Below are 15,039 nucleotides of genomic sequence, written 5' to 3'. Positions count from 1 at the left end.
CTCAGTGTGAATTCACACTCACACGTCAGTTGCTATCATTTCATTGATTCTTCACAAATCAGCTCTTTGAGGGAATCCTCAATTCCCATTTTACAGATGAGGAGACTGAAGCAGAGAGAGGGAAAGTCACTTGTCCAAGTCACTAAGATGGTACATGGTAGACCAGGCACAGTGGCTTACGTCCATAATCCTAACACTTCAGGAGGCTGGAAGTTCAGACGGGCCTGGGCAACACAGCAAGCTCCCTCTCTACAACAAATTTTCAAAAATGAGTTGGGCATGCTTGTGTTTCCAGCTACTTGGGAGGCTGAGGTGGGAGGATCGCTTGAGCCTGGGAGGAAGAGGCTGCAGCGAGTCATGATTGAGCCACTGCACTCCAGCCTGGGTAACACAGTGGAGACCCTGTCTCAAGAAAGAAAGGTGCGTGGTGGAGCCTATGCATAGGTGGTTGGATTCAGAGCCATGCTCTTCTGGTTAGAAATGTGATGTGTGCACAGCTCTGTCTTTGCCACGGGCCCGCTTTCTCACCTGTACAGTCTCCCAGCTACAGCCAGCGCTCACTGCTGGCCAGAGGAGTGCCACCCTGAACGTTCTGGCCAGTTGGGCCCCTGAGGACTGCAGCCCCACCCATGCCACAGAGGGCAGAAAGCCCCCAGCTGGGCCTAAGCAATTCATAGAGTCCTGAGACATCATAAAATGGGATTTATTTTAAGTCACCAAATTGTGGGTGGCTTGTTATACAGGAATAGATAAATAGAACAGGCTTCGAACGAACATTTGTTGAGTGCACTCTGTGTCCCAGGCACTGCACAAGGCTCTGGAGAGGCACAACACTTTTGTCTCTGGATTCAGAGCCCTCTAGGATTCTTTAACTTCCTCCCGCTGCAGTCTGAGCCAGGCCTGAGCAGGTGCATTCGGCACTTGGTGTTGTCTCTGCAGAAATGGCATCAAGAGCAAGGTTGATGCTCTCATAGCTGGGAGGAGGCCAGGGGGGCTGGGTGCCCAGCAGGGCATCCCCCGAGGCACGTGGCTCTGGGGCTTCCTCTGTAGGGTATGCAGGTGGCACTGGGGGCCCTTCAGCCAGTGGGCAGCTCACGGCTTCCTCATAAGTGGGGATGACAACCACCTTGGGGGTCCTGTGGAAACAGAAGAGAGGCTGTTAGCAGGGGCTGGGGCAGAGCTGCTGCCTGCCAGGGAGACAGTGAGGAAGGCTGGGGGCAGAAAGGCTTCACACCCTGCTCCAAGACTTTGTGGGTCCCCAGGGGCCCATATACATAGTTGAAACTTGGCAGGAGCCAGCTCCTGCGGCCCTCAGTCTTCCCACCACCCCCTCCCTGCTCCATAGAGTTAGTTCCCTGTATGTGTCCCCAAAACCTCCTTGTGCCTCCTCAGTTCTCTCTGCAGGCAAAGCCTTACCCTAGGGCAGTGACTGAGAGTACAGGGGCTGAGGGGTGTTTGTTGAAAGACTGAGTGATGGTCCATGGACAGAAAGACTCCCACCTATTAAAATATCCTTTACAAGATCAGAATTGGGGTGCTCAGGGCAGAATGAGAGACCTCAATTCTTCTGCCCATCTGGATGCTTTACACTTTGATATGATTGATGTTTGCCAAGTGATTATCTCTGCTTGCATACCTCCAGGGATGAAGAGCTTACCACTCGCCAGATCAACCACTTCTACTGCTGGACAGTTTTGCTGTCCTGTGACTCTATTTTTATCCCCACTTCTGGCCAACTAAACCACCCCACAGGGGCTTGAGGCAGAGACCAGGTCCTCTGAGGCTCGCTGACCGAGGTTCTGCAGGCCAGACCCCGAGGCAGATCACCCACGCCCCAGCCAGTTGATAGGAATGAGACTGGCCGTCGGCGCCCTCAGAGCCCTAGTGGGTCACCTCCGGGAATTCAATGCCCCTTCCCCACCTGGGACACACAGTGGGGAGTGGGGTGGGAATGTCACTGATCCTAGATGTGGGCTGCTCCTGCTTTGGGGGTAATTCTGAAGGTCCCTTCCAACACTGAGGGTGGTTGTGAGTCTGGGCACTGACTGGTTCACTTTCCTTCTCAGCCACGTTCCTACTGGGAGATCAGGGAGTCAGAGATCAGTAATTCCATTCATGGGGGCCTGGTTTCATCTGTAAAATGGGGGACAATAGTGGTACCTGCCTTACAGACAGAGGGCAGGTTAAATGAGTTCATGCAGGGTGGCACTCAATGCCAGTGATGTAAGTGGGGTCGTGAACAGAATCTCAAGGGGCTCCTGTGGGGAATGGGTGGGGAAGCAAAGCTTATCCCAGGCCTCAGGCATGGCAGGCCCCACAGGCTCAGAGAGGCCGAGTCACTTGCCAGTCTCGTGGGTTTGGAGCTGCTGGGAAGCAGTTTAATCCACATTGTGGTCCTACTGCCTAGACCAAGGAGGGGCCAATGGCAAGAGGCCAGTTTAGGGAACAGAAGAGGCAGTAGATGGGACTTAGCTCCAGGGTTGATGAAGGAGCCCCTGCTGGGAACCTACTGCTGCCCCGCAGGCGAACACCCAGCACCCACCGGGGACGTGGCCTTTCTCCAGCAACGTGTCTTCTCAGCCTCACAGCAGCCTGCTGAGCCTCACTGCTCCCAGCCACAGACCAGGGTGATGGAGCAGATTGATGGGATCCTGGATTTGAAACCCAGCCTGTAAGTCAGTACAGGGTAGGGCACCAGCCAAGGGTCCCAAACATGAAACTCCCTGTCCAGTGCTCCTGTGAACTCTCAGACCTTCCTTCCTTCTCTGGAAGACAGCCCAGGAAGCTGAGAGGTGCCTGTCCTCACCCTCCTCTGAGCTCCCAGCATCCTTGCAGATGAGGGCAGGACAGAGAATATTGCTCCCGGAGGCAGGCAAATTGAGTTCTATTGCTGTGTGACCTGGACCACATTCATACCTTCTCTGAACCTCTTTCTCCTGATCTGTAAAATGGGGATAATAATTCCCTTTTCAGATTCAGGGGAAGAAAAACGGGGGAAAAAAATGTTTCACAACAATCAGAAAAGTGTGAGTAATTAGCTCCCAAAGCCCCATCTCCTGACTGCTCACCTCCCGGCCATGCCCCGGCCATGCCCCAGCCACACTTGGAGCGCTGTACACCTGAGACAGGCTTTGGATAGGCCACCCCAGCAGGTGACAGCTGGCAGGGCAGGGCACAGGTGCCCGTGAGCTCTGCTCACAGCAGGAAGTTTGCTTACAGGACAGATGTGAAGCAGCCTTGACACCGCCTCTATCACCTTAGTGGTCAGTTGGGCCGGCCCAGCTCCAAGTCACCAAGGTCACCAGGAACTCAGCGAGCAGGGCAGCCACGTGGCACTCCTCTGGGAGCAGGTCCCCATTCTCGGTGCCTTTGGATGTGGCACCTCTGCAGCTGCATGGGGCCACGGTGGTCTCCCCACATAGGAAGTGCCACGGAGGCCAGGGCTCACCCCACTCTTTGGAGCCTGCTTGGGGCAGGAGACCTGGGCCTGGTGCCAGCTCCACCACCCTTCAGCGGAGTCAGGCAAAGCAGGAGTGGGACAAGGGATGGAATACAATTTGCCTGACACTTAAGTGCTGGAATCTTCTTATTCACCACCTCTAGCTGGGGGGTAGAGGCCCGCACCCATTTTACAGATAAGTAAAGGTCACGTGTCAACTCAGTGGCAAAGCCCCAGCTTTGTCTAACTGCAAAGCTGAAGCTAAGTCCACCTGTCACACCTCTCCCCCAGGCCACCTCATCTCTCCTCACCTCAGTTTTCTCAGCTGTCAAATGGACCCAGTTCTTACACTGACCTCATAAGCAGTTGAGGCTCAAATAAACTAGTGGGCACGAGAGCTCACTGTAAACTAAAACAGGAAGGGCAGAGAAAGTGGATGTGTGCACCAGCTACAGAGTGCACGCTTCCCTAACTCTACCCCATATGAGCCCGACAGCGACCACAGGGGAAAGGTCTGTCACCTCCGCTGAGAGATGGGGCATCAGACACATCTCAGAAGGTCTAAGTAACATCCTCAAAGACTCCCACCCTATAAAAGAAAGGGCAGGGACTGCTGGAAGCCCCATTCCAGCTGTGTCATTAAGGGGACTTACACTGAAGAGATGAGCTTCCTGAGGGCAGGGTTTTGTCTGTGTTGCCGCTGTGGTACTGTCAGTTCTCTGAGTAGGACCCAGCATACCTACATGTGCTCAATCAATATTAGGTACATGCATGAAAGAATAAGTAGATGAATACATGGGGAAACTGAGGTCCAAGAGGGAGAGGGACCTGTCAGAGCCATCTGCCCAGGAAGGCTTTGCTTCTGACCTGAAGTTGTCCAGGACCAGGAATAGTAGAGCAGCCACCCATGGGGCCAGACGCTGGGCTCTGCAGGCAGCTGGGCTGGGTCAGCCTCGGGACAGGAAAGAGCGTCGCAGCAGAAGCGGCCTCCTCGACCCCCAGTCACCCAGTTTCTGAGTCTACAACTTGGGTCTTGGAGCTTGATGGGCTAGGGGGCACTCTGTGGCCTCCTGGGTGGGCTTCCTCCCTGGCCCACTGAGAGTGAAGGCCAAGGAGCCCCACCTGCCAGACACAGCTGTGCCTAGACCCTGTTGCATCAACATAGCTGTGTGTACAGGCAACACACTCCCCCTGTACTCACACCTGGCTGGCTGGGAGGAGCAGGCTCTGGTCCAGAGCATCTGGGGCCCAGCCTGGTTCCAACTGACCACTAACTCACTGCATGACAAGGTAGGTCACGCGGTCTTTCTGAGACCCAAGTCTCTCATCTAAGTGAAGGGTTTGGCTGGAGAATCCCCAGGGCCCTGAAATATCTCACACTATGTAAATGCTGTGTAAATCGTTGTTATGCTATATTGTTTAGGGAATGATGACAAGAAACGAAAGTTTGTATATGTTAAGCACAGTCATAATTCTTTTCTCATGGATCCTGTCTGGATAGACCCAGCATACCTACGTGTGCTCGATCAATATTTGGTACGTGAGTGAAAGAATAAGTAGATGAATAAATGGGGAAGCCGAGGCCCAAGGGGAGAAGGGACCTGCCCAAGCCATCTGCCCAGGAAGGCTTTGCTTCCGACCTGAAGTAACCCACGGCAGGCACCACCAGAGACTGCCTCTTTCCACCGTGTCCGCTAGAGGAAAAGTTGAGATTTGCTGTGCACCTACTGTGTGCCACCCAGGATCCATGGTTGGTTGAATCATGGATGCAGACCCACAGACACAGAGGGCCGACTGTTCTGCACCATCTCCAGCTCTAAGAAGTCACAGGTTGGTGATGGGAATGTTCCTACATTCTTTAACTCAGAATGCATTTTCCCTCTTAACACAGGGAAGAAGAGTATCCAGGTCCCAGGTCCCAGGTCAGCTCATGGCAGTCTGGCTTAGCCCCTCACACCCAGGGATCCAGAGCTTAGAAGTGAGGTGGGAGGAAGAATGTCAGCTGTGTAGCCAGCAGGCTCCTGCCACTTTCAGGCTATGCCTCCCCTTCCTTTTCTGCAGACACAACAGTCATTCTTACCTCGGAGGCAATCGGAAGGACAGGAGATCATGTACACGGGCCCCTGGCACATAGGCACACTCCATACTTTGTTGAATAAGTAAGAACATAAAAGGGTATGTATAATGCATGCATTCTCAACAGGAAAAACACTGGTTCTTCGGAAGAGTTATACTCTTTATGTATAAGGCACAGATATGCATATAGAACATAAATATGCAGTGCATCTGGGTATTACAATTTCATGGAGGAGGATTTAGGAAAAAAAAGACTAAGAAGGATGACACGAGGCAGGGTGGGGAGACTGGTAAAAATCAAAGGTTGAGAGGTGCTGTCTTCATGCAACACTCTGTCCCCGACTGCACACTTTTGTGCACGCTCTTCCGCCTCCCTAAAATGCCTCGCTCCACCGTGTTCACCAGAGGAAAAGTTGACATTTGCTGTGCTTCTACTGTGTGCCAGGCACTGGGCTAAAGCTCAACGTACATATGTCATTTCATTTTCCCAAGTGTCACCTGAAGTAGGGAGTGGGCATGAACAGACTCTGAGGCCAGACTGCCTGGGTTCAGGTCCTAGTTCTGACACACACTAGCTGATGTCCTTGGGGGAGTGACTTAGTGTCCCCATGCCTTCGTTTCCTCCTCTACAAATGGAATTCATAACAGTGCCTACCTTCAGAGGGCTGCTGTAGGATCCGATGAGTCAGTATGGAGGAGAACTTAGAACAGTGCCTGGCACATGGCGAGCACTGCAGAGGTGTTTGCTATTATTGCTGTTGCTATTAGTCCTACTTATTTCAAATGAGGAAATTAAAGCTTAGGGGGATTGCATGACCTACTCAAAACCCCACTGCTAGTTTGTGATAGAACCAGGACAGGGTCCCAGTGGATCTGACTCTGACTCTTGTGCCTGGGCTTTTAACCCTCTGCTATTCTGTCCCATACAAAGCTGGGTTCGGCTGCTGCCTCCTCCACGAAGCCTTCCTGGGTTTCTCCATGTCTTTAAAAGACAGGCCTCTCTCTCTCACAGCACTACCTACTCTGGTTGGTCATCATCAGCCTCTGTCATGGGGCTATAAACTCCTCCAGGGCTGTACTTATCAGCTTTCATGTACCTAGGCACAGAGCAAGGCCAGATCCAAAGGAGAAACACCATGAGAGTTTGCTGGGATTACAAATGCTGGCTGGTGTGACTGGCCCCTACTTGCGATCCCCACCCATTGCCCCACCCTGCCCTGCTGACCTGCAGCTCTCCTTCTCTGAGGACTCCACAGTGAGATAGTACAGGTCTCTGGAGAGGTGGTAGGGGTCCCATCGGGGTGGCCCCCGGGTGCTGGCCTTGACAGACCACAGCAGGCCAATGAGTAGCAGCAGGCCACCTGCGCCACAGCAGACGAAGCTGACCGACCTGAGCAGAGTGCTGGGGCCCTTGGGCACCGGGTGGTCCGTCGGTGGGGCCAGCTGGCCAGGCTGGGTGCTTGCATCCCCTTCGCTCCACCAAGCGAAGCACAGCGTCCCAGCCACCAGAACCACTGTGCCGCTGACCGTCATGCAATAGCGGAGGGTGGAGGCCACATGGCTCCCATCACACATCTGGACACAAAGAAGGAGAGAGAAGAGGAAATGGGCCATACAAAAGGTGCTGGAGGCCAGCTATTACTCCTCCTCTGCCTGAGGTCACTGCCAAACTTGGAGAAGTCACAGAACTCCTCTGGGCCTCAGTTTCCTCCTCTGTGAAGTGAAGATGATACCCTGACTTTGCCAGGCTATTTAGAAGATCAGAGATAGGCACGATCAGCACCAGGCCTGGGAAATCGCAGGAGCTCAGTAAGTAAGCTCACTTTCACTTTCACTCAGGGCCTCCTTCCAGGCCGGAGGGGCTCCGTCTGCCTGGCATATCTAAGACTCTACACCCTGACTACCGCACAGGGAGCTGGGACAGAGGGAAGTGAACCCATGTGGGAACTTCTAGGCCTGCCAGGATCAGGGCTTGCTGGTTATGCATGCCTGGCTTCATCTGGTCACAATCTTGAGAGAAGGACATTGTTATTGAACAGAGGAAGATACCAAGACCCAGAGCAAGTGAGAAAGAGGGGGCACTGAAGAGTCTGAAGCTGAAACTCACAACATGGAGCAAAACTTTGTGGAAAAGGATGTGTACCAGGCCCGACGCAGTGGCTCACGCCTGTAATCCCAGCACTTTGGGAGGCCAAGTTAGGCGGTCACCTGAGGTCAGGAGTTTGAGACCAGTCTGGCCAATATGGCAAAACCCCATCTCTACTAAAAATACAAAAATTAGCTGAGCGTGGTGGCGCGTACCTATAATCCCAGCTGCTTGGAGGCTGATGCAGGAGAATCATCTCAACCTGGGAAGTGGAGGTTGCAGTGAGCCAAGATCGCACCACTGCACTCCAACCTGGGCAACAGAGCAAGACTCTGTCACATACACACACATACACACACACACACACACACACACAGATGTTCATCGTGGCCTTATTAATAATGGTCATAATTTGGAAAGTGCTAAAATGTGCAATTATAAAGAAATGGTGGGTAAACTATGGCATAATCTCTAGATTCAACACTAATATTAGCCTATTTTTTTTAAAACATCAAGCTCAGCACAAAGGTTTGACAAGAGGAGGAAACATCATATCTTACATTCTTCAACTCAGTATACTAAATCATGCATACAGTGCTGTGCGAGCGAACTATGCAGGGGGGAACCCTGGAAGGGTCCTGGCCCCGGGTCACAGACGTAGGAGGCTGAAACCTAGATCTGGGTTGTCCCCAAAGCCAATTTCTAGGCTGCCCATTGTACCTTCCATTCCCTGTACCTGTAACTTCCCATTAACTCCCCTCAAGGCTCAGCTCAGCCTCACCACGGAAGCCTTCTCTTAAGACACTTTAACTTGAAACCCTTGAGTACCCTGGGTCACCTTTGCCACAGCAGAAACCTGTCTAACTTCTGCTTCACTTGTCCCACTCCCCCATCTGTGAGTTCCCTGAGGGCAAGGTCCATCTTGGCCTTGTTCCCACTATATCCCCTCAGTGCTTAGCACATAATAGCTGCTCAATAAATCCTCTGCTCCAAGGGAAAGTGTTGCTGGATAAGTAAATGCTGGTTTGGTGACCAAACCTCACAGTTATGAAGAGCTGGGAGAGAGGAGGCAGTGCAGGATTCCAGCTGCCACAGCCACAGGGGCATGAAGGATAGTCCTGGCTTTGGTCCCCGCCTCTGAAGCTGTATCATGGGGTAAGCCTCTTACCTGCCCCAGGCCAGCTTCCTTGTTGAATAAAATGCAGGCTCTCTAGGGGGCTGCTAGGAGGATTTGCAGAAGCACTGTCTCCTCTTCCTGAAGCTAAGCCTGTGAAGCAGGGAGCGGGGCCACAGACCTTAAAGCGGTGCTTCGGTGATCAGAAATCCCTTCCAAGTGGGGCTTGCCCAGCCAAATGACAACAGATCCAAATGACACGCTGCTGTGTGGCGGCTCAAAGGCATGATCCCAAAGGGGCTGAAGGGCGTGGCGAATGTTCAAGATGTAGTAGATGAAGCTTTAGATTTCAAAAGGGCATGTTACCAGATGTGTTTAAAAACACGTGTGTGTGTGTGTGTGTGTGTGTGTGTGCAAGCGCGTGCGCGTATGAGAGAGAGAGAGAAAATGTATACAAAGCGGTGCTCTGGGAGTGGACCTCAATCTTTCTGAACCCCAAGACCTCTGGACACATATAGAGAATTCCATTTATAAATTATCTGCATTTCTCTTCCTGTGATTCTGTCTGGGGGGCAAGTGCCTCCTGTCTCCAGCTCAAAGCCTTTTCTTGGAGTGAGAAAAAAATTCTCACGATCCTGCCCCCATCCTCAAAGTCAAAGAGCTAGCAGAGGCTGTCGAGAGGAGAAACCTGTTTGTGGGAAAAAATTCAAAAAACAAGACACACAAGCAAATCAAGAACAGTAACCCCTGCCTGTATGTTACGGTACTCAATAGTCCCCTTCACACCCAGCATCATACCTGCCTCCCACGGGTGGGCAGGCCAGAGGAAAATTCCCATATTACAATTGAGAGTGAGCCCAAAAAGGTGATACAGCAGGGTTCTTGCCCAAAGCCAGATACAGCAGGGTTCTCAGCACTCAAGGAGCTCACAGCTAGGCACGCCTGCATGGGGCAACCTACACTGCTTTTTACTTTCTATCAAACAATAGTCTCTGCTCATTGTGGAAAAGAGAGAAAACCACAGAAGAGAATAAAATGCAAAATACGGGCTGGGTGTGGTGGCTCATGTCTGTAATCCCAGCACTTTGGGAGGCCGAGGCGGGTGGACCACCTGATGTCAGCAGTTTGAGACCAGTCTGGGCAACATGGTGAAACCCCGTCTCTACTAGAAATACAAAAATTAGCTGGGTGTGGTGGTAGATGCCTGCAATCCCAGTTACTTGAGAGGCTGAGGCACAAGGATCACTTGAACCTGGGATGCGGAGGTTGCAGTGAGCCAAGATCATGCCACTGAACTCCAGCCTGGGCAACAGACTGAGACTCCCTCTCCAAAAAAAAAAAAAAAAAAAAGCAAAGTACAAATCACCACTAATCTTGGCTCTCAGAGACGAGCAGGATCCCCACGTGGCTGTTTCTCGTTCATTGCCCCCTGTCCTGCATACAGGATGATGACAGCAGCAGATGTGTGCTGTACATTTATTTTTTTATTTAAGAAAGAAGGAGAGAAAGAAAGAAAAAGGAATGAAAGAGAGGAAGACAGAGGAAGAAAAAGAGGGAGAGAGAACAGGAATGTTGTTTTATTCTAAAAATGGGTATTGAGAACTTCTTTTATGCCAATAATTGTGCTTAACAATGGCCGATCAATATTTCATTTAAACCTATGAGTAGGTGTGATGTGATACTGATAAGAATGTATTTTTGTGTATTTAAAGTGGAGAGCTCTATAAATGTTTATTAAGTTTACTTGTTCTGGATCTGAGTTCAAGTCTTGAATATCCTTATTAATTTTCTGAATTAATTTCCTGAATAATATCCTGAAGAGTATTTTCCAGCTTGGATTCATTCTCTTCGTCGTATTCAGGTACACCTACCAAACGTAAATTAGGTTTTTCCACATAGTCCCATATTTTTTGGAGACTTTGCTCATTCCTTTTTATCCTTTTTTCTCTATTCTTGTCTTCTCGTTTTATTTCATTAAGTTGGTCTTAGAGCTCTGATATCCTTTCTTCTGCTTGATCAATTCGGCTGTTAAAACTTGTGCATATTTCGAGAAGTTCTCGTGTTGTTTTTCAACTCTGTTAATTCACTTATATTCCTCTCTATATTGTCTTTTCTTGTTAGCATTTTGTCAAACCTTTTTTCAAAGTTCTTAGTTTCTTTACATTGGGTTAGAACAAGTTCTTTTAACTCCCAGAAGTTTCTTATCATCCACCTTCTGAAGCCTACTTCTGTTAATGGAACACAGTCCTTTTCTATCAGGGCTTGTTCCGTTGCTGATGAGGAACTGTAATCCCCGTAGAGGGAGAGGCGTTCTGATTTTGGGTATTCTCAGCCTTTTTAGGCTGGCTTTTTCCCTTCATTATAAATTTATCCATCTGTCGTCTTTACAATTACCGCCTTTCTAATAAGGTTCCTGAGTGGATGTCCAATTTATTGATTCCCAGCGCCAGAATCTGAGCAACCCACTGCACCGGCCAAAACAGCGGTGTTAAGACTGATGGTGCTCTTCTGCCTGGGAATCTCCGGTCTGGCTTCCTTCTTAAGTCCGTAATAGGCGACTCTGACTTCCCAGAGCTCCAAACGTCGGTCAGAAGGGGAACCAGTCCCGTTTACTCTGCATGAAGAACTGCCTCGCTGAGGCGCCTGCAAAACTGCTGCACCAGCCACTCGAGTCGCGCTGGTGACCCATGGGGCTCCTCCGCTGGAAATCTTCTGGTCTATGAGTGACAGAAATTTGTCTGAAAGTGTGGCGTCCTCTCATTCTCTGCGCTTTCACTGGGAGCTACAATCCTGAGCTGTTAGCGATTAGCCATCTTGGATCTCTCCTTGTGCTGTACATTAGGCTGGGCATTCACTGGACTGGGCACCATGCCAAGCACTTTACCGGTATCCCTTCACTTAATCCCCACAACAGCACTGGGTCCTAAAGACACTGTGGCCACTGGGGTGACAATTTGTCCATGATTGGTGACCACAATAGGGTGACAATTTGTCCACAAGGGTGACTGCTGGTCTTGGACCCAGGTCCAGTCTGAGTCAAATCCCTATGTGTATGCACAGCTAAGTCTATCAATATTTTTCATAAAGAAAATTTAGATTGTGCTATGAGTAGATGCACTTGTCTTTGGCATAGGAAGCTCCACTCTTTATTTTTATTATTATTATTTTTTTGAGATGGAGTCTTGCTCTGTTGCCCAGGCTGGAGTACAGTGGCACGATCTCGGCTCCCCACAACCTCCACCTCCCAGGGCCAAGAGATTCTCCTGCATCAGCCTCCTGAGTAGCTGAGATTACAGGCACCCACCACCATGCCTGGCTAATTTTTTGGTATTTTTAGTAGAGACGGGGTTTTACCATGTTGGCCAGGCTGGTCTCGAACTCCTGACCTCATGATTCACCCACCTCGGCCTACCAAAGTTTTGGGATTACAGGCGTGAGCCACCATGCCTGACCACTCTCAGTCTTTAGAATGCATGGCCCTTCTGCCCAGCTTAGCTCCTCCTGGGCCTCAGACCAGCTCCTGCAACTGCCCTTTGCATGTTTTCACAGGGGGTCAGCATCATTTTCTGTGTGGGTCTCACTCCTTTTATGTGAATCCCCCCCACCCCCAGCACGCAGGGCATATGCTAACCTGCCACCCTGGGGGAGGGTGGAGGTGGAGAAGGTCAATGTCCACTGGATGAAGGGCAGCCTGTTCCACCATGCAGTGGTTGTTTTCCTTATAGATCAGGGATGTCACTATCAGCAGGGTGTTCTCTCCCAAAGTCCTTTCACCTGGAGCCTCTGCTAGACCTGTGCTCCCTCCACCAGGAACACCCTCTGCTCCCATCCAGGGCCTTCATTTCACCCCTTCCCAGAAGCCTGTTGACTGCGGCTGCCCCCACCTCCCTCCAGCCAGAGGCGGGCTTTCCAGGAATCAGATGGCTCCACTGATCATTCCCTCTGACTACAGTGGTCATTCCCCATTAGCTCGGGGACCACGGGCAGGCTGCTCAGCATCTCCAAATTCAAATCCCTGCCTGCAAGGGGAAAGCAGTTTATGAAAATGCGATGGCAAGACAGCAGGCTGTTAGTGAGGCACGGGGACACAAGGCTGGACCAAGGATGCACCCTGCTCTGATTCTGGCAGGATCTTGCTTCTCCATGCCTTGGTACCCTCCTCTGGGAATGGGCACAATAACACCCATTGCTCCTGAGAATGAGAATATATTAAGATAAAATTTACTCTCATTAGGATCATTTTTATTTCCACAGCAGTGTTCAGTGCCTGTCCCTGCCCTTCCTCTTGCCCTATCTGCTCACCGGTGGCAGGGCCAGTCTGCATCTATTATCTGCCCCTGGCAAGGGGGCAGCATCTTCTGTAAAAGTCTAGTAGAAAGACCCTGCTCCTGTCAGGAGAGTTGGGAGGTCAGAGCATCCCTCCTGTGCCCACTCTGGAACCGAGCCTGGGCGGAGCCTATGCCGTTCTCCATGCCCTGCCCCATACCAACTAGGGCACTTTTTTTTTTTTTTTTTTTGAGAGCTCTGTCTCCCAGACTGGAGTGCGTCAGACAATCTCGACTCACTGCACCTTCTGCCTTCTGGGTTCAAGTGATTCTCCTGCCTCAGCTTCCTGAGCAGCTAGGATTATGGCGGAGGCCATCATGCCCGGCTAATTTTTATGTTTTTAGTGGAGATAGGGTTTCGCCATCTTGCCTAGGCTTGTCTCGAACTCCTGACCTCAAGTGATCTGCAGCCTCGGCCTCCCAAAGTGCTGGGATTACAGGAGTTAGCCACCCCACGTTAGATGCCACTTTCTGTAAAGATGAAACCGTCCTAACAAGAATTTCCCAAACCACCCCCAACTGAGGCCCTGAGTGCCATGGCCCCAGACCACCCAGCAAGATAAAAACCAGGCGGAGCCCGGGGTGCCCACACTTTGCCCACCAAGCCACCATGGCCGAGGTTAGGGGAAGGGGTAGGGGCAGGGTCGGTGATAGAAGGGGCTGAGTGCCGCAAAGGAAAGAGAAGGCCGTTTCCACCCACCTGGGGCAGGGCCATCGCGCGGCTGATGGCAGGCGCTGTCCAGGCGCGCGGGGAGACGGGCGCGGGTGAAGGCGTGGTGGCGGGGAACGCCAGGGCAGAGCCGGCAGCTACCCTCGGGTCTGCAGAAGGCGGGGGCGTTAGGGGGAAGGCCCTGGCCGCCGCCCCCAGCCCTGCTCCTCAGCCCGCAAAAGTGAGGGCGGGCTCCCGGGCCCGTCCAGGCCTCACCAGCCGCGCCCTCTCGGCCGCCCTTGCCGGGTGCTCAGGGACCCGAGCCCGGCCTCACCCCCAGCGCCGGCTCCGAGGGCTGCGCGCTCCCCGCGGGGCTCTGCCGCTGCGGCAGGGCTCCCAGGGGCGCGCGGGACCCAGGCCTTCCCTCCACTCCGGTGGTGACCGCTCCCGCCGCACCTCTCCTGCACGTCCTCGCCTGCCGCCGGGTCCCGCCGAGACTCCGGGTGGCCCGGACTCCGGGCAGCTTCAGGTGTCTAGTGCTGTTGCCCAGCCGGCCTCGCCCGACCTTAAAGCGCCAGCGCGACTGGGCTGGCGGGGACTGGGGCTTCCCAGCGCTGCAGGGCCGGGGGAGCGACGGGGCTGCTGCTGCCCGGAACGCCTTGGCAAGGATCGGATCCCTGCGTCCTGGGGGCTGTCCCGCCACCGCGAGTGCTCCGGGGCGGGCTTGGGAATGGTGGAGGCAAACTCCTCGGAGTCATCGAAGCTCAGCCGGACAGGGCTTAGGGGTCCCAAGCCCAGTCCTGCTCACCCCTATTTTACAGAAAGGGAAACTGAGGCCCAAAGAGGGGAAAGTCACTTGTCGGGGTGTTTACTGCAGACTGCGTTGACAGAACCGGCTTTTTCGCAGCAGTCAGAGAGCAAACCTTCCCGGCCCACCAATACCCCAGTTCCTGGAGACATTCTCAGCAACAATAAGCAGCATTTAAGTACTCCCCTCTATTGGGGGTCACTGCTCCAGCCAGTGGAGGCCCCGAAGACGGGCTGGAGATGTGTGACCTAACTTCTCACTTCTCTAAACCTTCCTCCATCAAGGAGGACCGATAATCCCTAATACACAGTTCTGTGAGGATTTGCCTTAAGCATGCAGGTTAAGCGGCTACTGAAGGCAGTCTTTGTGGACAGGTGATTTGGGAGCCTGGAGGAAAGGTTACCTGCATGCATGGGTGTGTGCGTGTGTGTTTACAATCTGTGAGAGGATTTTGGGAGCCTGGAGGTTTACCTGCGTGTGTGTGTGTGTGTGTGTAAGAATCCTTCTGTGAGAGGCCATCTGAGTATCTTAGGGGAGTAGGA

At 52.3% G+C, this 15,039-nt stretch overlaps 1 protein-coding gene across 2 annotated transcripts; it reads right to left on the bottom strand.

Annotated features, from left to right (window-relative positions):
• Nucleotides 1-686: 686 nt before the first annotated feature.
• Nucleotides 687-14,206, bottom strand: TMEM61 (transmembrane protein 61). Of its 2 annotated transcripts, none has more exons than XM_035251614.3 (4): nt 14,024-14,206; nt 13,741-13,859; nt 6,741-7,090; nt 687-1,136 (listed from the first exon to the last, which is right to left on the bottom strand). In XM_035251614.3, the coding sequence occupies exons 2-4, from the start codon at nt 13,753-13,755 to the stop codon at nt 869-871; spliced, it is 633 nt and encodes a 210-aa protein (XP_035107505.2). In that variant the 5' UTR covers nt 13,756-13,859; nt 14,024-14,206; the 3' UTR covers nt 687-868. The 2 variants fall into 2 exon arrangements, with proteins under 2 accessions (XP_035107505.2, XP_035107504.2); XM_035251613.3 differs by having other exon boundaries at nt 14,146-14,206.
• Nucleotides 14,207-15,039: the final 833 nt, after the last annotated feature.

The sequence above is a fragment of the Callithrix jacchus genome, chromosome 7, assembly GCF_049354715.1.
Source record: "Callithrix jacchus isolate 240 chromosome 7, calJac240_pri, whole genome shotgun sequence".
Classification (NCBI taxonomy): domain Eukaryota; kingdom Metazoa; phylum Chordata; class Mammalia; order Primates; family Cebidae; genus Callithrix; species Callithrix jacchus.
This window is presented reverse-complemented; position numbering and strand designations above follow the sequence as displayed.

Coding starts and splice junctions, on each gene's coding strand:
- TMEM61 (XM_035251614.3), bottom strand. Junction 1,137..6,740: donor TCAGAGAAGGAGAGCTGCAG/GTCAGCAGGGCA, acceptor CTGTTTCCACAG/GACCCCCAAGGTGGTTGTCA.